At 31.5% G+C, this 23,270-nt stretch overlaps 2 protein-coding genes across 2 annotated transcripts in view; both read right to left on the bottom strand.

Moving 5' to 3' along the window:
• The window catches only part of LOC139497152 (VWFA and cache domain-containing protein 1-like), a 51,133-nt gene extending 42,295 nt beyond the window's left edge, over positions 1–8,838 (bottom strand). Inside the window, exons 1-4 of the mRNA XM_071285241.1 lie at positions 8,673–8,838; positions 6,700–6,875; positions 5,316–5,378; positions 4,468–4,629 (exon numbers count right to left, since the gene is read on the bottom strand). Coding sequence (XP_071141342.1) covers positions 4,468–4,629; positions 5,316–5,378; positions 6,700–6,875; positions 8,673–8,706 — 435 coding nt within the window. The 5' untranslated portion in view covers positions 8,707–8,838. The remainder of the gene's footprint in view (positions 1–4,467; positions 4,630–5,315; positions 5,379–6,699; positions 6,876–8,672) is intronic.
• Positions 8,839–11,005: 2,167 nt separating this feature from the next.
• Positions 11,006–22,833, bottom strand: LOC139497430 (uncharacterized). Its single transcript, XM_071285651.1, has 11 exons — positions 22,816–22,833; positions 22,316–22,578; positions 21,584–21,731; positions 21,023–21,186; positions 20,011–20,218; positions 19,579–19,656; positions 19,277–19,331; positions 18,832–18,950; positions 17,531–17,730; positions 16,095–16,392; positions 11,006–14,597 (listed from the first exon to the last, which is right to left on the bottom strand). The coding sequence occupies exons 1-11, from the start codon at positions 22,831–22,833 to the stop codon at positions 14,241–14,243; spliced, it is 1,908 nt and encodes a 635-aa protein (XP_071141752.1). The 3' UTR covers positions 11,006–14,240.
• Between the last annotated feature and the right edge of the window lie 437 nt (positions 22,834–23,270).

Here is a 23,270-nt window from a genome sequence, read left to right as displayed (position 1 = left end):
TACAAGTCCAAAAAGAATGCTAACAGATGATTTTCTCCAGCTATGAAAAATCTGTCTAAAATAAAATGTTTTGATATTTCTAATTAACATTCACAACGGTTAACTTTCTAGAATATCTTGCCATGTACAGTTCCAAATTTAAAGAAACAAAAATTTGACATAATGAACAACTCTTGTATGTTGCTCTTGACAATTGTTTATATTAATTTCAGAAATTATTTCGCTATCAGAAAAACTAAAATGCAACTTGTCAAATATAGTTCTATAGTTGTATTTAAAGAAAAAACACTTGTTTGGCAATATGGAAAACACTTGTAACAACTTGCAGTATCCTTAAGTGTTCTTAGTTATTTCAGAAATGGTTTCACTATCAAAAATGCTCATTTTATTTCTGTCTTGGTTCACCTCATCTGAATCCTATACATTCTGATATGATTCAATATATATCAACCAAACAGCTTTTGGTAGTATTTTGTGACTTCAACCCAGTCATTTGGTTAACTTAGTCACTCAGAAGAATTTTGCATTTGTCCCCAGATTTGGCAAAAACAAAATTAATGTGATTTAAATAATCACATCTTTCAAAACAATATTGAATCAAAATTCAAAGTAATTGTTTAAAATAAACACATTTCAATTTTGTGTAGCATATTCTTGCATAAGATACTAACTGTATGCTATATATTTATATTATTCTGGCTGGTAATATGGAAATTGAAAAGTGAATAATTACCATCAATTCCGAGGTTAAAATCACATGCATTCGGAAAACCTTCCTGCATATAGATAATATACAACTTGACTTTGACCAGACTAGATTTTTGTAACTTTATGCTTATAATGAGCAAAAATAAAAATAAACAGTGACATTTTAATATTTAGGTATAATATTAAGAAAATGTCTCGCATTTGATTTGATATAATCATGGAATTATCATACTATATTTTACTTCCATGTACTATTCTTAGACTATTGAAAGCTATTTGCTAACTATTAATCAGACTTTTAAATAAATTGCTTTTCCTACATTTTGCTGTAAGATTAACTGCTTCTACACTGGTGCTAAAATTTGAGAACCAATTGAAATGTATATATATTATATGTTTATATTGGTACATCATGTGTTACTCCCAAAAAAAAACCCTCTTCGTTTTTTCTGCATCTCGTAAAGACTGACTAAATAAAAGGTTTATATAAAGAGCTGTATAATAGATAGTTTCAAATCTTGAGAACTACTTCAATTTCCTAGACCATGTCTAGCATTTTAAATAAATCCTGCATCCACAATGCTTTAAATCTTATTTATTTATTTACCAATATTTTACTAATTTTTTTACAAGATCTAAATTAATGATAATCTTGTTTCTATAAATCAGCATATTTGAGTCCTCTATACTTCAGAATTCTGAATCAATATTTAACTCTAGGAAAAACAATGTGTAGCCATTGCATAAACTGTTGGGTTCTACCAATCTCACATTAAGAATAAAACGGACCCAATGAATGAATCCTTATAGCAGAAACTTGCCCATCTGTTGGCATTGCTTAGAAAACTTAAGATGTAAATTAAGGCATAATTTTCTATCTTTAAAAGAGCATCCAAACTCCTTTTGTTTTCATGATTGGAAGATATATGTATAATTTGACAGTGATTCCCATATAGTGAGGGTAAGATAGTCTCTTAAGTCTTACGTTATCACCTCTTTTTTTTTTTTTTTTTTTTTACTCAAAACAAAACAGAATTAGTACATATTATATTTAATAAATGCATTGGCAATGTACACTCTGAATTATGTAATCAATATATAAGCCATTACCTTGAATGAGTCTTTGTGAAATGCATCATGGCATCCCCTAAATTCTTTATTCAATAGACAATCTAATGTTTACATAAAAACATATAAAAGCCTTTGTTTCCTTACTGCCGACAAAAAACAAACAATTGGTTATAGCAGTTCATACTTATAATATTCATGTTCTTCTTGTCATAAGTAAACTGACCATGAAATTTAATATAAGTAAAAAGAGTTGTCACAAGCTATCAACTGTATTTAGAACAGTGCTCCATTCTTACTGTCTCCATGTCTGTTAGAGCATTGGAGAATTATTTATCAGTAAAAAAAAATAATTAAATATTTACAGCAATTTGCTGTTCTGGAAAAATTATTTCAGGCTTCTAAGAATTACTGTCCTGATTTAAACTGGACATATTTAAAAGAAGTATGTATTGGTATGCTTAAACTACAATCACATTTGTATTGTACTAGATAACAATGTATCATTTTCAGTGTCTTTAATATCTGTCTTGACTATTTCCAGACACTTGTTCAATATATTATCAATATGAGCAAACATGTTAATTGACTAAACTGTTGGTTCATCACAAAAAACAATGTGCAACCAAATATTAGCTATGCTTGTGTTGTTTTAAAATATAATAAAAGTAGACATAATGTTCCCTGGGTGGAAGGATGTCTAGAAAAGTCAGATAGACCTGGACTTAAATTCACTAGTCCGATTCTAATTTATTTTATTTGCAACAATCATCCACGTGCAATTCTATGCTCCATAAATATCAATGTGCAATAAATAAATAGTTATGATTTAATTTTATGTAAGATATCAAATCTGTATTTTACTAGAATGAATGCAACTTACAGATTCTAAATCATGCATGTTGTTCTAGTTCCTATGTTTCCTGTATGAAACATGTCAACATTAATCAAATAGACTTGGGCAAAATCCCTATTCTATTTTAAGTCTATAGTGATCCATTGAGCACGTTTTATTTTCAAATAAATATGGTTTATGTTCCCAGAATGGAAGGTTAACCAAATAAACATCATCAGTTGTGGGCAAAATCCCTATTCTGATTGTGATGTATTTATCAACTGTTAAAACAGTATCACTGTGGTGTTGGTCTACGCTCCCTGTATGGAACGTTTTCCAAATAAAATCAGAAATGGGCAGATTCCCTTTTCTGATTGAAATTTATTGAACCAATTGAGGTTCTAGTCACAATAGTGGTATACGCTCCCATACAGACGTTATCCACATTAAAATAATCAGATCTGGTCAAAATACCTATTCTGATTTAATAGTTATAAATGTGTTTACACAGTCTCGTGTACCAGGTGTACACGTAACAGACTGCAAATTGTAAACAATCGAACCAATTGAGGTTCTAGTGACAATAGTGGTATACGCTCCCATACGGACGTTTTCCACATGAAAAACAATCAGATCTGGTCATAATACCTATTCTGATTTTAATATAGTGATGTGTTTACACAGTCTCGTGTACAGACTGCAAATTGTAAACAATCGACTTTATCCAAACTTTACACTCGACCCGTTTCGTAGCATTGCTCTAATGCAGTGAAAAAATCCGGTCAGCTGAGCGTGAAAAAAGAAATAAACATCCGTTTAAATATATATCTTTTTAAAAACGTAGCACTCACGTAACATGTCCGATTTTGACAGCTAAATTCTGCCTTTCCTCGGACCCAAATTTGATGTTTGAAAATGGCGGCTAAACAAAAGTCATTTTCTATGTCGTCGTATTTCCAGACTCGTAAGCTGTAAAAATGACGAAAACGTGCATATCAGAAACTTGGCAGAAGCGCTGTATTCTGATTCACATTAAATTAATCGTATATCGATATTCCGAAAACAAATAATGTCTTTTATAAAACATAAGGATTTTCAACAGTAAACTGTTAAAAATCCTTGCCGACGAGAAACATGCGTTCTCTTGAACGCAAAAATTAAAACTAAAGCTAGTGTATGTTACACAGGTGAACTATGACGTAGGTGAGTACATCTCATGGATGTAATTTTTAATCACCTAGTTAATTGCGATGAGAACATGTTGTGAAAGCAAACATATTCTATATAATATAAATGTAATTTCATGGTAAGTATATTTAACCAAATTCATATAAAATTTGTATCTGTGTGCTAACTAAACGTAAATCTAGACACCAGAGGCAGATTTATGGGAGCTCACAAGGTCATTACCCTGCCTTTCCCCGCCTAACACTACAGGGAGATAACTCTTTAAAAATCAGCTAAATGTTTTAATCACACTATATTGTTAATGAAACATTAGGCTGCTCAATGATGAAACTTAGTGTTTGTCAAACTGCTATATATAACCAATGATTTTTTTCTGATAAAGTGGTTAGTTCAAAGTTATGTTTAATTTTTGTAACAGGTTCGAAATAAACATTTTAGGAAAATTAAACAAGATAAACTAATATTAGTGAAGATATTAGGTACCACCTTAAACAGGTACATGTATGTTTAATCCATAGGTATTTTACATTTATCACTTTAAATGTTGCCTACTTTACCCCTCCCCTCCCCAAACACCACTAATTTTTTTTTCAAAATCCTGGTATTGCATCTAGACACTTAGTAACTATCTGCCTGTTTGTAAATATTATGTTGTATATCACACAAACCTTTGTTCTAAATTTACTACTGTTAGTAAGTCCCGTTGCATGACAACATTGAGGCATTGATGTAACGCTTGGAAAACTGTCTATGTCCTCTTCAATGGCTTGTTTAATTCTCATCAAAGCTTGAATGGGTCCATTAAACTTGGTACTTAAGGAAGCTGAGATCTGTAAAATAAAAACCACTTAGTTGCACTTTACATTACATTTGTATTATTATGATGAAGTATAAGCATAGAAATTATTCTTTTATTGAAGGGAGCTCCATGGGCTAGTGGTCCTGAATTAGTGGAACTACTGTATAACTATCCTGTCAATACTTAGGTTGTCATTTTTGAATCCCGCAAATGGCAGGCGCACTCGACACCAATCTTAATTGACTAGGCTTGTCAGTTTTCTTTCCATATATGCTTTTCTGATTTTCTTGATGCATATTTCTATCAAAACATATCGTAGTTTTATATAAATCTCAACAAATATTTTGTTCATGTTGTTTTTCCATTTTAGATTGGTCGTGAAAAAAAAAACTTCTCACAAAAATTAGTAAGACTGGTAGGACATTCTTTTCTATGTGTCTGGTAAATTGAAAAATCTCTAGATAACTTTTGGTTTAAAAGATAGCAAAAAATGAAGTTAAGTACTCCCCTTTATTGATAATTTTTAGTGCATTTCAACCAAATTATATTTCTAAATACCAGAACTGTGAGGTAAAGAAAATAAACGTTATATTCATGCACCATTATACATTTTGAACATGAATTAATGTCAACTTGAGCAGGTTTTTGTTTGTCTTGTTTTCAGTGCTGCCTATTTTTCTTAGGCCGATCGGCACTAAACACACCATTTTAGATTACCTCTGTTACTAGTCCTTCTCCATCCAATAATGAATTCGTGTAACGTAAACTGTTATAATGTTCCTGAAAATAAATAGAAATAAATGAAAGGTAATGAAAATCACTTGTACAAAATTTAAATTTGAATGTTTTTTCAATGGTTACCCAGTCTTAACATGGTGTGGGTGTAATAAGAACAAAATGATAAGATTTCTTGAGTTTCTGCGAATCGTGGATTTTTCTGCAATACTTTGTTTTGTAGTTTTATAAAACTGTCTGTATACAAGCCTATAGATAATTTTGTACCACGCTGAATATTTAAATTTGTCTAGAACCACCTAGACCAATGGGAACAAAGAAAATGGTCTCCCACAAACATGAAAAATAATGATTCCAGTCAATTTGATTTCAGACAATTTTTTGTGCCTGAATTGTAGAACAAAAACTAAATTGCATTTTTGAAGATACATGTACTTCATTTTGTGGTTTTGCAAAAGTTTGCATGGTTTGCAGACAAACCTAAAGAAAATTTGTACAAATATTAAATATCTAAATTCAAGACTCAGAAATTCAAAGAAAATTACTATCCCTGAAATAATATTGAAGTTACTTTTAAAACCAGTTGGCATATATGACTTTTTTATGCAAGTCTTAACATTTTACAAGATTATGATGCAAAACTTCAAGTAAGCTATAAATTAACATGATTAAGACAATAAAATTAATAGACTAATACATTCTGTGTGTGTGTGCCTTTCCTTGTCAGAAGCCTGTAGTTCAGTGGTTTTACATGTTGCTTGATGCTATGTTACACTATTACACGAAACGCGCGTCTGGCGTATAAAATTATAATCCTTGTACTTTTGATAACTAACTACATATCATTATTTTTATTTCGTTTTTGTACATAAATAAGGCCGTTAATTTTCTCATTTGAATTGTATTACATTGTCATTTCAGGGCCTTTGGTCTCTTATGAAGAGATTTCTCAATGGCAATCATACCACATCTTTTTTTATATAAGACAAGAAAAATTGAGAAGATAAAATTTATTATTGCAAAGATTGATGATCGAGCATTCATATATATACATATTCATAAATGGAGCCAGTCATGCATTGAATTTCTAATTTGGGGGATTTAGACTTGATAAAATGCTGAGAATGAGTGGATTATGATATGGTTAAATCAAATGGATGTCTTCATTTCTCTCAATCCACTCTGTGAAAAATGAAAAAGACACAATTGTTGGCATTCGGCTGTACATAACGCTCTTTGGTCGGGTTGTTGTCTCTTCGGCATATTCCCCTTTCCTTTCTCAAATTTAAACTATGGATATAGCATGCACACATCTGCATCTCACTCAATCCACCCAGTAAAGAATGAAAAAGATTAATCAACACACCTGTATTTTATTAACTCCTAAAGCGTTATTAGCTATGTCTGTAAGAACCTGTGAAAATCTCCCTCCATCAACATTTACTGCATGGCTTACACTGTTTATACACACTAATATAGTCAAGTGTTTTGTCAGGTATAAAGCACTAGTTTTCATTATGTATATGTAGCTGACTAAATTATCTAAAAATAGAAATAAAACAATCTTATTATAAAAAATTTCAACTAAGAGATAAATAATGTTACTAACATTAAAGCCAATTTAGGGAATAATAATGCTGTATACCAGGAGTTGCCTCATCTACATACATGACATATATCTAAAGTTGGCAATTTCACCACCGCAAATGCAGTTTTATGACAGGCAACTCGTTGCAGAAATGGTAAAACAGATATTTGGGAACATCAAATCAAAATTGACGAGGCAAATTTTCAACTACAGTACTATTATTCTGATTCTAATCACTGTGTATCATCGTACAGCGGATATAGGTACTAACCAAGTGAGCGTGAGCGATTTTGATCTTACACGGTAACGAAAATCTTTGTTTTGTTCACATAATATCAATGTGTACTTCAATCTAAACATAATTGCTGTTTTAAGAAATGATTTGGTCGTAGGTTGATGATTAGAGATGTCTCATTATTTTCCCAAAACAAGAACGATTACTAAAAACATGTGCAAATACTTGTCAAACAAGTTGGCACTCGTCTCATCCGATATGATTCTATATTCATTGCAACTCTTTTTCTGGTAGAAGGCCACTCTGTGTGTGTAATAAGTATAGCTGTTTCAACAATTGGCATTGAAATCGTTCATACATATGTCATTTTTTAATATTTTATCCCGAAAGCGGTGTGTACGGTTTTAGCTACGTAACCACATAAATCCTTATGTACGGTGCATAGTTAAGTTGTTGTACACCGTACACAAAACCTTGATTTTCATACTCGTTTATTACCCAAAAAGTTTCAAGGAATGAGTAATCACAGGTAGGTTTATGATTGGTAACTATTACTTTTGCCCTAGCGCTGTATTAGGTTTCTTTCAGATAAAACATGTAAATTTCTCAACAACTGTATCGAAATTGAAAGTTGGCGTTGAAATTCACAGCTATTTGCGCATGTACAAGTTAATTGTTCTATTATGATACCAAACATTTTCCAAAGTTGTTTTGTGAATAGGAAAAATTGAAGCGAAAATTATTTAGGAGAAGAAATTTCAAATGTTGAGAAATGTACATTGAATATTGATAAAGCAAAACAAAGATTTTCGTTACCTCGTAAGGTCAAAATCGATCATACCCGCTTGGTTAGTACCTATATCAGCTGTACTGATGATATACGGTGAAAAAGAAATAAAATGTTAGAGCTTGAAAAAATGTGCAATAAATCATATTGTAAATCTTAAGTACAATTAAAAACTGTGAATATATATATAACTTTATGAATGATTTTGCCCTATAGTGTTCCCAACCCAAGATAAAGGGGGGTTCCAACAATATGTCCCCATTCAAAAGCATTGATTGTCCAAAAAAAGGACCCACCCCCCTTTTTTCTGGATCCGCCACAGAGATTTAAAAATTATACATTTTAGGAACTATCTAACAAAAATTTAAATTCTACAAACAAAAATTAAATAATCAACTGTAATTATTTGACTTATTCAATTATTTTTGTATGTTTTATTTAAACTTTTTTGTCACTATATTTATTGATATTTGTCTTCTTATCTCTAGTCGTCTTGTCGCTAATTAGCAAGTGATTAGTGGATACTGATTACCATCAGCACACATCTTCAGAGCCCCATGCCCTAATTTATATAAATAAAGAAAGTTTAGCCTGGAACATGTAAGAGATCATTTAAAAAGTCTATGCATGAACCTTAGCTCCAGAAGGCACGATGTCACTGACTATGAGTGACACCCCCTTTTTTCCATTTAAATCAAACTTTGAGTATTAAACAATATAAATACAAACCCTTGTCTCGGTCTGTTGATATGTCGTAATGCATGAACGTTCTTTCTCAATCAGTCAATGTTTTGGAAATTTCCATGTTGATTGACAAGTGCGATGAAAAAACCGGATACGTATAAAACATGTAAAAAGTTATTTGTAAACAAAATTTTCCGCGATAGGCTCCAGTAAGTCATGGAAAATAACTCCGTCAAGCTTTTCAGGATTGGCTTTTAAAACGCAATACCTGACCATTATACCTGTTACGCTAGGTGCTCGCGGTCTCAGGTATAGAAAAAAAAACTGACAAAGTACAGTGGCAAATATTACATGCATGCATGCCGATGCCGATAAGACCAAAAAGGTTTATGAAAATTGAGGTTTTTATATTCGAGCTGGTTGATAAATCAAAGTACTGACATACTGTCTACTCGAGGTACTCCTGGTCTCAGGTATAAAAAAAAAACCGGTCTCACTAATTAGCGAAAAGAAGAATTTTAGCGACAAGAAGCGAAAAGGAACGTCAAGAAGAATAATTTTGATCAATGTACTGATTACAACATGGCAACAGGGGCAGCTTGTGGAAACAACCCTTTTTTAGTGCTGAGCAATCCCCAACGAAACAACATCAACCAATATTAGACACTAAGGACAAATCCATCAGCATAGCCTCATACAACTGCAAAAATATCAAAACATGTGGACACTCCATCAGCGAAATTCTACAGGAAAATGACATCATCTTAATTCAGGAACATTGGCTTTTTCATTCACAAATACATATGATCTCTGACATCAACTGTAACGTAAACTTTGCAGCCAAGGGGGTGGATATGAACGAACCAATTCTTCCAGTATCCATGCCCAGAGGATACGGTGGCGTGGGAATCATCTGGAACAGAAACATAAATCATCTCATTAGACCTCTTCACGACGGATCGGAAAAAATACAGTGTATTGAACTTGAGAACTCGGTTAGGCGAATATTGGTTGTTAGCGTGTATCTACCATCAAACGGGAGCAAAAACCATCAAATAGAATATCAAGAGTGCATAGATGAACTGCACGAGATATGCCAAAAATACATCAGTACTCACCACATTGTCATAGGTGGAGACATTAACGAAGACCTTAACGCTGGAAAACCAACGAACCAGAGAAAGGAGTACCTGCATGAAGAAATTTATAAACGAAATTGAATTGAAATTTGACAACATTGGAAATACATTCATCAACTCGAAGGGATGTGAATGCTCTGAAATTGACTATTTCCTACACAACATAACACCAGACATACTAGAGAAGGGAAAATCAATCCTCAAATGCCAAACCAACGCCTCAGACCATTATCCAATCAGTATGAGTATAAACTGGAAGCATGAGAAACTTGATATGAACCAAAAAGCCCGTCCGAATTTCAAAATTAAATGGGATAAGGTAGACAAGGATCTGTATAAAGCAATAACAGACAAAGAGGCGCTGAAGCTACAAGAATCAATAATTACAGACTCATTAGAGTCACAAGAAGTAGTTGAGCGGATGAATGATATACTCACAACAGCATCGCAAAATTCATCAGGAAATAAAGCAATTTATCAATCAAGACCAAAGCTCAAAGTATGGAATAGTGACATAAAGAACGCCTTAAAGGAAAAACGGATTACGTACAACGAATGGCAAAAAGGTGGGAGACCAAACGACCCAGCAAATCCTCTAACACTCAAGAAAAAGCAAGGAAAAAAGGAATTTAGGAAAGCAGTACGCATAGCAGTAGCAAGGCAACTGGAGGCAGAAAAAGAGAGCATCATGGAAGCAAGATCTAATAACATGGAGGTCTTCCACAAACTGGTCCAGAAGAACCGCAGGAAGGGAATTGATCACATACAGGATATAAACGTTAATGGCGCCACATACTCGGGAGACAAAGTCATAGAGGGATTTAAGGAACACTTCTGTACCCTGTCTACACTTAAAGAAGAGGCCTTCAGCAACCCAGAGTACCACTCCCAAGTGGAAATGGAAATAAGCAATATCTGCAAACTGGTAGACCAAGAAACGATACGCCCTGTCATAGAAAATGATGTCCGTAAAGCTATTTCTACAATAAATAGAAAAAAATCCGCAGACTACACAGGCAAAAGTGCCACGCATGATATGCGCACGAAGGCCAATACATGCGTGAATCATGCGTAAATCATGCGTAAATCATGCGATATATGAAGTATGCGTAAATCGCATGATTCTCACATGCGTTTTTCGCATGTAAAATTCATACGTGTATCGCATACTTTTGCACACGCATGATTTACGCATGAAGGCTTTTACATGCGTTAATCATGTGTGAATCATGCGTATATCATGCGATATAGGAAGTATGCGTTAATCGCATGATCTTCACATGCGCTTTTCGCATATTTTGTATATCATGTGTGTATCGCATGATTTTCACATGCGCTTTTCGCACGATTTGTAACATGCGTGTATCGCATAATTGTTAGCACATGATAATCATATGAAGGTTAGTTGTTGCATAAATCATGTCTCAAATATGTTCAATTTATGTAATATTTGAATTTAACTTCAATTTTTATGATTATGGGATCTGGTTTTTGCATGTATGTCAACATGTGTGTTATAACATATTGCAAATGCCTATTGACTATACTAAATGGTTTTTTTTCTCAGGGTGATCCTGTAAATGGTAACAATGAAAAGCAGATTTTGTGACCCCTTAACAGAATCACTGGACATTATAATTTTTTAGCCAGCAATATTTCACTTTCAAGAACAACAATAAACATATTTGATGATTCAGACTGTAAATCTTTAATAATTCTTCAACTCTTTCTATATAATATTTACCTTCAATGACAATAAATTGCAAATACAATTATGTTTTAAAAATGTTAATAATGATAAGCATTGTAAGAAAAAAGGTAAATCATTTTCAGAATTTTAAAATACAAAATATTCAATTATACTATATATTATTTTTTTGTTACCTATAATAACTGTTAAACCTCAAATTCATCGAACTATGAACTAATATTTATTTAAGGTGGTACCCAACACCTTCACTAAAATTATTTTGGCTCGTTTAATTTTCATAAAATTTTGACAAACTATTTACTTTGACCCTTTCACAAAGATATAAAAATTTCAAAAATTTTTAACCAACCATTTGATCAGAAATATTACACTGGTTATATAGCAGTTTGACCAACACTAATTTTGATTATTGAGAAGCTTAATATTCCCTTAACAACATGACATAATTAAAACGTTTTTTACAGAGTTATCTCCCTGTAGTTTTAGGTACCACCTCAAGGAATGACTTATATAATTTTTCTGTCAATGAGTTATTTTAAAGTGTACACCACACTTTTCATTTTATTTCGAATAGACAGAAAAAATATTACTGTCTTCTTATAATTTAAATCTAAATTCCATTTTAAACCAGAGAAAACCATGAAAAACGTTGATGACGTCATGGTCACATGACTAAATTATGTCTATGAGCTGATAAACAAAACAATGTCAGTCAATCAAAAGATGTGTTACAACCAAAATTAAATTATCTTGAAATGTTTCAAATTAACCTATTAAACATAGTTTTAGATGACCAAATAAACATGTGATTTTAAAAATTAAAAAAAAGGACACCAATTTTAAGGGATTTCAGTTATTATTTGTAATTCCCTATTCAAATTTACTTTGGGGTCAAAAGGCAATAAAAAATCGCAAGTCATAGAGTTTATACAATTACATTTTTGTGTCATACAAAAGCATTTGAATTATGTCTGAATGATACAACTTCATAAGTGTTCAAAATCCTATAGTAAAGCAAGAAATATTCACTCAAATGTTGTTATATAGATTTCTGATATGGTCATAACAGGTGAATTAAACATCTACAAGGTGTAATTATAATACATATATATACTCAATTTCCTTAATGTTTTAAAGTTTGTTCGACTTCACATGGAATAGTTTTAACCAATCAGATGGTGATTTCGTTATCAAAATCAACATTCAGTGGAATAATATGCTATACTTCTTCTACCAAAAGAAAAGGGGGTGTACTTTCATCCTGAATAAAATAATTGCAAGATTGCAAGATTCATAAAACAGACATTAAGTAATGATTTCATATAGCCTATAACAATTCTCTTCCATGGATTATTAAAGTCTCATATCTCAACAAGTACCATCTACATTTAAATGAGACCATTGTATACAGCATTAAAATGCATTGATATAAAATATTGAAAAAAAGTACAATTTACATGAAATAAAATTTCTACTAAAGTTAAATAACTAGATTTTGTAACACACATGTATCATTTTTAAATCTTAGAATGAAAACACTAATTTCTGGATATCATCTTAAGTATAACATTTCTCATTAAAAGTGTGAGCAACATAATATAAATGTTTTTCTAAATTCCTCATAAAGATGACATCTTGATTTAGCCAATTAAACCCATGTGATATACATGTAAAATTCTAAATATAGACACCCTATCCTTTAAGCTTTGATTTCGGTTGACACTTAGAAAAGTATTAAAAACATGAAATTTAACCAAATTTTTGGGATTCCATGTATACAATATACTTTGTAAAATTGACATATTTATAATCAATTAAGGTAGATCAGGGGTCTATTTACCATAAAAGACACACAATGGAATTTTTAACTATTTTGTCAATATATATTTATAGCCATTCCTTTTTGTATAAATATGAAATAGATATTTTTTCAAGTTACAAGTTTAGAAAAAATTTCAGATTATCTTATTTTTCTCACTAAAATTACTTTCAAAACTTGAATTGAACAATAAAAAATCTTTTTTTTTTAAATCATTATCTGATATCATATAAAAACACATAGCTTTCTTCATAAACAAGTCAAGTCCTTCAGTAAAATATATCCCCTAAAAGATGTGCGTATACAAATAAAGTCTTGCTGAGCTATTTTTTTATCTTATGGAATAGATACCCAAAACACCTTATTTGGATCTGGAATAATTTAGAATCCTGGAAATCTATTGTGGTTAAACATTTTAGGGGGATCCCAAACCTCCCCCTAAGCTGGAACAGTAATATAACAGTACAACATAAGAACGAACAGTACTGAATATCATAAGTTCTACGTATTTTTGGTACATAAATGGTATCTATGCAATAGTAGCTGTGTAGAATTGTACACAGTACTTTAGTACAAGTAATCTTGATGTACTGTTATAAAGACGCATATCAAACATACATCTGTAAAGCAGTATATCAACTCACTGTACATCCTTAAAAGCTTTATATAAACTGTACATCTGTAAAGCTTACTTGTAATAAAGTAGCTGTATATGATGAAAAGTAACCCAACTAAAATAGGGTTAGCCATGCACCCATGGCTCAAGGTAAATTTACTATCATTTCAGTATGATCTGACCACTCAGTCATGGCTATAACCCTTTATAGTTAGGTAACTTTTCATCATAAATATTTCATCAATTTTTCTGTAACTGTTCATCATAAATATTTCATCAATTTTTCTGTAATTCAAAATTATTCCAGATTCAAATAATTCCTTGTTACTTAACATATTTTAACATCATGAGAAAATCTAAACCTGTTCAAATAATAATTCTTATTTAAAGGCGAGTGATACCAAACTAATTTTTTAACGTCTGTTTTCTCCTGCTCAACCCTAATTGTCTGGACACACTCTTTCTTGTGGCATCCACCAGACAAACAGTCATGTATTATGCATAATGTTTGCAATACATTCTCTACTTTTGTAAATTTGAAGTTATTTGAAAGTTTCAATTTGATAGCTTGAAATCCCATACGTTCATCCGTTGGCAATATTTCAAACAGCTGTATCTTTACAAGTTGAAATCTTTCCTGTTCTCCTTTAATATGGTACCCCTCATTGAAAAGACCAATATATTTCTGTAACAAAAACAATTACATGATATCAAAACATACTAATGCTATATCTGTTTTACAAACCAACAATTCGATATCACAATTACTAGGTAACACACAGTTTTAAAGCTGAAAAACATATATACTGTTTAAACCTCAAAGTTAATAAAAAAATTATCAAAGAGGATTTTGTATGCTTTTAGCCAATGTGAAAAGATAAAATTTATTATTATACTCCACGTTAAAATGCCATATTTTGATTGGCTGATACAAGGGTTCAAATTTACTCTAACACATGGCTGAGAGGATGACAATTTTCGGAATGTACCTCCTTGTCTACACCATTTGAAAATCAATAATTTAAAGGACAATGAATTGAATTTACACCAAGGAGTTAAATACACTGCTAAAGTTCTACTTTTTGGCTCGGATTTTAGTATTTGACTGTAAAAAAAACAAAAAGAAACAAAAATCTTGCTTAACTTTGTTGTTATTTTCTAATACATGCAGGGGTGGATTCAGTCATTTTAAAAAGGGTGTCCTAATCAAGGATAAAGGGGGGTTCCAGCTATATGTTCCCATTCAAATGCATTGATCTTCCATCTTCTAAAATATAAAGCTTTTAAGAAGTAAGCTAACACCGCCGCTGCTGTAGCTGTGGGATCACTATCCCTATGTCAAGCTCTCGACAAAAAAACTAACCACAATTATTTCATATCGGTTGAGAATAAGATTCTCTTATTGAATTAAAAGGGGTCACATGACATTCATTATTCTTCAGTAATAAATTCCATCGGTCATTAACAGAAGAAAAAAACAGACCAGAAAACCGGTCGTTAATGAACTTTTACATGATAATGACCGGTGGGGCATGGTTTCTGTCTGATAATCATATACCGTTGGGGTGTGGTTTTCGTCTGATAAATACCGCTGGGGCGTGATTTTTCTGTTAATGACCGGTGGGGCGTGGTTTCTCTGTTTAGAGAGATGTACCTTTTATAAAACATGTTCCTGTTTTTAATATTATATTTTTAAAAGTTGTTGAATTATTTATTATATGTTTTCGTTAATTATAAAATTAAAGATAACTTGATTAAGTATTTATATACTGAAAAATTGCACTAAAATGAATGGCAGTATTACTACGACTGATCTTCAATCTTTGCCATATAAATCGTACAACTACTCGAGTACGCTGTAGGCATTTTGAATTTATGAGAATTTTCCAAAACATGGTTTCTCAATGCAATAAACATAATAGTTCTTGAAAAACTGGTCATTATTTTGATACATGGACTGCCCGTAGGACAATGGTATTGACTGCGACAGCGATAATGACCTCGCCTTCGGCTCAGTCATTATCACTATCTTAGTCAATACCACTGTCCTGTGGGCAGTCCATATATCACGATAATGACCAGTTTTTCAAGAACTATTATATAATTATTTTTTAATTAACATTATCTATACCTGTATAAAACATACATATCATACCACTCAGTCAATCTTATTTTTATATACCTTAGCACTGTCATTTTCATCTTGGCAGTAGACGGGGTTACCCTGGTTGATAACTTCCCCATTCTTGCATTTTATACCATGATATGAGGTCATTATCAATCCAGTGTTAGTAGTATAGAGTGAGGCAGTATTCTTAATATCATCAGTTAGGTCCTTTTTGACCACTTTTCTGTTTAGAGATCTTTCTGCCTTTATAAGAGTTGCTGTCAACAATTCTGCCCCATCTGTTTTTTGGCCTAAAAATGATTTTATTTCCTTTGAGGTGGATAACGTTCTTACATCTGATGAGGCTTGAACCCTGTGAGAATAATTGTACTATTAATAACATTTAGTTTTGGAATTTTCATTCATAAAATCCTCTTTTTAAATTTATTGATTAGTTCTTAGTGCATTTGTTTTCCCTGATATAATTTACAAACTCAATTTTATCTATTTATCCTGCAATTAGGTGGCTTACTATACAGATACAGCCCTACAGATATCGCTATGCTGCATCTGTATACTATACAGATATTGCTTTTAAGTTTCGCCTACTGCCAGACTACATTTGACTAGTTTTGCATGAACCTTTGTGACCTCAGAATGTGTATTGCAGTCGCATTTAAATATTTCTTTTAAGCAGTAATAATTAAACAGACAAACATGAACATCAGTATTTTCTACGACGACAACCATTGATTTCTAAACTTGAATGTTTAAATGTGTAAAATGAACCATGTCAATTTCACCACGCATGTTAAGTGAATGCCAAGTTCAGCTCAAAATTGTGAAGTGTAGGACAAGCCTAATTCTGTTTCAAATTGGACGATGTTGACTACTCGAGATTCTTTGTTCACGAACCCGTCTTCAGCTGAATGTGTGATTTTAATATTGCTATGCAGGCCTCAAGGGATTTTAAATCGAAAATAAATGCAAAAAATGTAAAAAATTCATCTTTCAAAGCACAAACATTATACAGAAATAATTTCAGGATAAATACACTAAACAGTTATTGTCTATGTTAGGTTTGAATGTATAGTTCATTAAGTGTTAATTGGTAATGTAGAAAAAAAACAAGAAGGTGCCCACGGATGCCCCACTCGCACAATCATTTTCTATGTACAGTGGACTATGAAATTGGGGTAAAAACTCTAATTTGGCATTAAAATTAGAAAGATCATATTATAAAAAAAATATTGCTAAATTTCAAGTTGATTGGACTTCATCCAAAACTACCTTGACCAAAAACTTTGACCTTTAGTGGGACGGACGAACAGACGGACGGACGGACCCACAGACCAGAAAACATCTTGTCCCTCTACTATCGTAAAAAGTTAAAATATGATAAAGCCCTTTTGAATCAAGAGACATTACTACAGATTGTTAAAAAGATATTAATATTTTCTTCTATTATAGTAAGTTTTTTAATTTTATCTATTCATTAAAAATAAACTTACCATTCCTCCTCTTTGTTCAAGAAGTAACCACCTGAAATTATATGGTTCAATACTTCCATCTCCATAAAAGAATGAGCAGTATCCCTGCTTCTTGCATGCTGATTTTGTTGAAAAATTTGCCCTCTAATTCTACCATGCGTTTTTTCAAATCCATCCTCTGTATAGGCTAATAGAGGGCCATGTGATTCAATATCTTCAACCTGAAATAGAAACCATAAGTATGTTATTGAATGAGGCAAATGTCTATTTACAAATAATTTTTATATGGTTTGTATATTATTATAGAAATATGTAAATATGATTGGTTAAGAAGGCTGAGGGTAGTGGCATATTTAATTATATAGTCAATGTTGACAGAACTACTAATTAAATTCCATATCAACTGGACAGCAACTTCCCTGATATACCTATGGTGATACATATATAAAGAGATGTTGTATGATTAAAAATGAGATAACTCTCCACCAGAGATCAAATATTCTAATGTAACAACGCTTGTAACGTTCATTTTGATTGGATAACGTCACTTATTTACATGGCATCAGTTGACAATTGATGCTATGGGACGTACGTACGCGCAAGCGCAGACGGCATATGACATATTTTGAATACAGGATTAACGTTGTTTTCTGTCAGTTTCATTAGAATGGAGATAACAATATTGTATTTTAAGCTCCGATGGCATCAATTGGGGATTTGATGGTCGCAAATACCCGTTTACTGTCTCCGCTAACGTGTCGCCAGTAAACTTAATTTGCGACCATCAAATCCCCAATTGATGCTGTCAGATCTTAAATTACAATACAGTTATCTCCTAAACAGAGTTTTATTTCATTTTACCATACATATTTCATTCTGTAATTTATCGTCAGCTCTTCTGAATAAAAAATCTTTAAATAGAAATAACTTAAAGCATAATTTAAAAACATACTTAAAATAAAAGACAAATTAAATCCATCATTTTTTCAGCAACACTCAAGAAGAAAGTTATGGTTTTGTCTATCCTTTTTTTATTTGTTATTTGTCATTACTATTTGGTGTGTTTTCCTTTAATCCTTTTGGCACCATAATTATATATTCCGCTTTATCTGATCTCAGGGCTTCATTAAGCAACTCCCTTTGGATTGCAAATTTAAGTTTTTGCCAGGCCAAATTGCATTGTCATTGATTCATGAAGCGTTTGACTTAAGATTTTTATAATCAAATACAAAAATAAAACAATTCTGCTTATGTCCAGAAATTTTATCAATGAAATGCATGTTTATAAAGTTACTACAGGTAAGTTTGAAAAATATACTCACAACATGGGATGATAGATGACTTTTTACTTTAGACATAAGTGATGGGTACACCTCTTTCAGAGATATAAGATATTCTTCTATTAAGTTATCGATAACTTCTATATCTTGGCAAGCAAAGTCTGTTTAATCAACCACCATTTTGCATATCTATATACATTAAAAAAAGAATATCCTGATTATCATAATGATTATAATTATTTGCAGATCATTCATTCAAATATACATTTTCAATCCTTAAGATTAAATATAGCTTTCACTGAAATATGACAGTAAATAACATTTTTTTGTTCAAGCTAGAACACTGTCAAACAATAAGCAAATCTGACAGAAATGTCTATTTATCTGTAGCGTGATTTCATATACAACTCATTTTGGAAATTGAATTATGACTTTGCGCATGTTTTTTACATATTGTATAGGAATAAGAAATATAGAATAACCATACATTGTCTCGAAACAAATTTTATTTGTATAAGGCTTGAAACATCGATTCCTTTATCCTGTTTTGAGCAGATTAAAAATATATGTGACAATGTATGGTTATTCTTTATGTGCTGTAAACACTTCAACTGTTCGAAATGTTATTTCAGGTATTATAAATCATTACTTTTAATTTGGAGTGAGCAACATTAAGATTATGTGAACCTGTACCTTTTAATGATGTCATTATCCTGATTTAGAGTAATTTTTTTCACAATTTTATTGGCTGATATTGTACAAGAACATTGTTAAAGAATTTGTTTTTACCTCTGCTAGTCTGCATAGAAGTTTAACCTTATTGACTGGAAGTCTTGCCAGTTTCATGTGATATGGGGCAATCTGAATCTAAAAAAATGAATCAAATATAACTTTTGGTTTTCATAAAAAAACAATTCAATGAAGGGAAGTGCACAAATATTGCATACAAGTGCTATGTAATACCAAAAGATAAGCTTCAATTGTAATTATTAATATTCAATAGCTGATTGGAATAAGTATCTCAAAATCAAAAGTTTTATTTTTTTGTAGTATTAAACATACAACTTCAATAGCTTAAATCCGTTTAATTGTACTGTAACAGGTTTGGCAAGTTATCCATTTAACTGATGCTCATAGCTAACATATTGACTTTGTTCAAATTTTTAATTAAAAAGTATATTTCTTGTTATTCATAAAAATTAAAATGAAAAAAAAACTTACATATTGTTTTATGTCTTTCCCTTGTCTTGAATCTATATGCTTGACGATGTCTGGTGATAATTTGACTGTGAATGAAGACTGGTCCATGCTTTCTAACAGAAGTTGTAATTTCTGTTGCTGATCTTCATTGAGGTCTTGAATACAAGCCTTCAGAAGATGTTTTCCAAGTCCTAAAAACATCCAGTGTAGTAATCCAACTGGAATATCACTGCAATGAGGAGATTTGATTAACTTTGTTGAATAAAATATGGCAAGTCAATTTAATTTCTATTTTAGATAGCACTTTTGATATGTAAAGGGGGATAATTTATAAAATTCTCTATTTGTAAAAGAAACTTATACATTTTCTATACACTTTTTATAAAAAGAACCACTGACAGATTTATAATCTGTGAGCATGAATACGGCTTCAATGAGGTTAAATTATTCACTTGCAAGTGAATAGTTCATCATCAATGTTTCTTAGCTTATTTTGACAAAATTGGACCATATTAGAGCTAAAAGGGAATTATTATTCCACTATTTCACTTTCTTTAATGTTTGAACAAAAAACAAATCGTATTTTATATTTTTATGTATCTCATAGCTAGTGCCCCTTTAACAGAAAAAGGACCATAAAACTGGTTGCTGAAGCACTTTTACATGTTAATGACCAGAGGGTGTGGTTTCTCTACTAAGAGTGGTGTCCCTTTAATAAAATTATATGTAAACTGAAAAATTGCACTAAAGTGAATAGCAGTGACTTATAGTTATGACTATGACTTGTTTTTACTCTTTCCTATAGAAAATGTACAATAACTCAAGTATGCTTTTAACAATATGAATTAATGATAATTTAAGAAAATTGTGATACATGGACTTACCATTAGGACAGTGATATTGACTGTGACAATGATAATGATCTTATTATCACTTTCTTAGTCAGTACTATATCACAGTAGTGGCCAGTTTTTCAATAGCAATTATTTAATTTTATCTAAAAAGTACAGATGTAATTGTATGGCACTTTTACCTGTGGGGATTAATTACATCCCATAGACAATTCGGGTAGGGTTTTAGTCCATATTGCTGTCTTACATCTTTCCTGTCATTGACTGATAACCGTTGTAAAATTCTGGATGACTCAGCTGGTGTTCTTTCTAAGCCCTTTCGAAAATCACCACTGGCCTTTTCTGCCTAATAAAACATTTATAGAATAACTAATCAAAGAATTCAAATAGAGAAAAATATTCAAAGAGTGACCACCCAACACATTAATTCACGAATGCGCGTAAATTATATAAGATTCTTTTTAAGAAATATAATTGAGTTAGTTATCAAATTTGTCAGATTACATTGCAGTGAACAGAATAAAACATTTTGTGTCTAATATTGTTCTTACTTCTATGATAATGTCATACCACTGTCTATTTCTTTTGTCTTTTAAATCATGGTAACAAAAAACGTGATTCTTGTCATGATGTTCATAACCTCATGAACCTTGTCTTTTTAAGTAGTTGAGATAAAATGTGTATTACAAAAAAAAAATGAATATTTTACTTAAACTTTCCCAATATTAACTTTAATAACTCACATGGCATCTAGGACAAAATTTATTGGTGTTGGCACCCATATGGTTACTAGCTTCTGCCAACATGCTGTAGTCACAAACACATAATCCTAAGTCACTGGTCACTTTTACAACTTCCTTATTATAGGCATCAAATGCATCTATTCCAATTCTAAAATGAAATGAAATTATACCTAAATTACTGTTTTGATAATTTTGTTGCTTTCACATCCAAAAAAAATTAGCATGCCTGATGAAATCACATTAAAAAAATGATAAAACTCAACTACATATCATTTTAAAATAAATGAGAAGCATACTCAATAATCTAATTTCAAGCAATACAATTTGTCTCCATTCCCCATAGTTAAATCTTAAATATTTAAACTAGGCCACCCTGGTTTTCTCCCTGGTTGCCCCTAATTACTAATGGTTTAAGCCATAATCCCACAAAACCAATTCTTACTAACTCTTTGTGGTATGAAAACTTATTCATGTATAATTTCAGAGAGATCCATTGATACATCATTTCACAAATTATTGTCTAGACACTAGAAAAGTGCTTAATTCCTAAGCTGCTGGGACAACAACCCCAAAAAATCAATTCGAAACTTTCCTTCTGTGGTCATAAACCTTGTTTAAATTTCATAAGATTTCTATTACTTATACTTCAGTTATTGGGCAAAAAACAAATGTCTTTGTTCCAATAGATATCCCCCCAAAAAATGCGTTATAAGAATTATCGTATTAAAATACCTTTTAATTTCAATTAATTCATCAACCACTGGTTTCATCATTTCTAGAATGGCAACATCTGTAGATGCAGAAATAAATTTAATGTTATCTGCTAACTGCCTTTCTGAAACAGGAATACCAGCCAGCTGCATTTGTATGCAATGCAATGGGCTCCATCTTTTTGAAACATTAGAACTTGTATCGTCCATAAAAAAGTTTACAGGTACTGTATAGACTACCTTATCTCCATGAAATGGGCTTTTTGACCTCAAATCATTCTTTTCCTGAAAAAAATTAATTACACTTTTGTTTATTGCAGATCTGTCAAGTTTGAGATAGGTTTAAATGGATTTAAACAAACATCTACACATCAATGTCATCATTCACTTATTGTTTAGAAGTTTAAACATAGTGGTTCTTAAGATAATTGATAAATTACTATTTAAGGAGGCTCACGGGTAAAAAAAAATCAGCAAAAAATTAAACATTTGTTTTTTCATTACTACATTATTAGTTATTACTTTATATGTAATAAGCATTTATTTTTTTAGAAGCCATTTGTTGCTTATTTAAAGGGAAAGTTTATGAGCTTTCCCTGGCTGAACGAGGAAGACCCTGAAGTAAAAGTAAGTTATTTCAAATCTCTTATACACAAACATTATTACACATATAAAGCTCTACATATTGGTGTGTAGAAAAGCAATATTCACTTTCAAGTAAGATTATCGATGGTGTTAGGAGGGGGTCCTAATTCCGAAATCCTGGGCTGAAAAATGCAAAATCCTGAGGGTCCCAAAAGAGTAGGGGCAAGGCCTAGTATTAAATGGCCCAAGAAAATAACTATTTCAAATTGGCACATAATGTTTAGAAATGCATAGGGTCAAGAAATATAAATGAAAAACATAAAGATTTTTATCTGATGACGTCACAATTAAGTCATAATGTATACTTTTTTCACAAAAGTCCAAAAGCAATT

Source organism: Mytilus edulis, chromosome 12 (genome assembly GCF_963676685.1).
Source record: "Mytilus edulis chromosome 12, xbMytEdul2.2, whole genome shotgun sequence".
NCBI classification, from domain to species: domain Eukaryota; kingdom Metazoa; phylum Mollusca; class Bivalvia; order Mytilida; family Mytilidae; genus Mytilus; species Mytilus edulis.
This window is presented reverse-complemented; position numbering and strand designations above follow the sequence as displayed.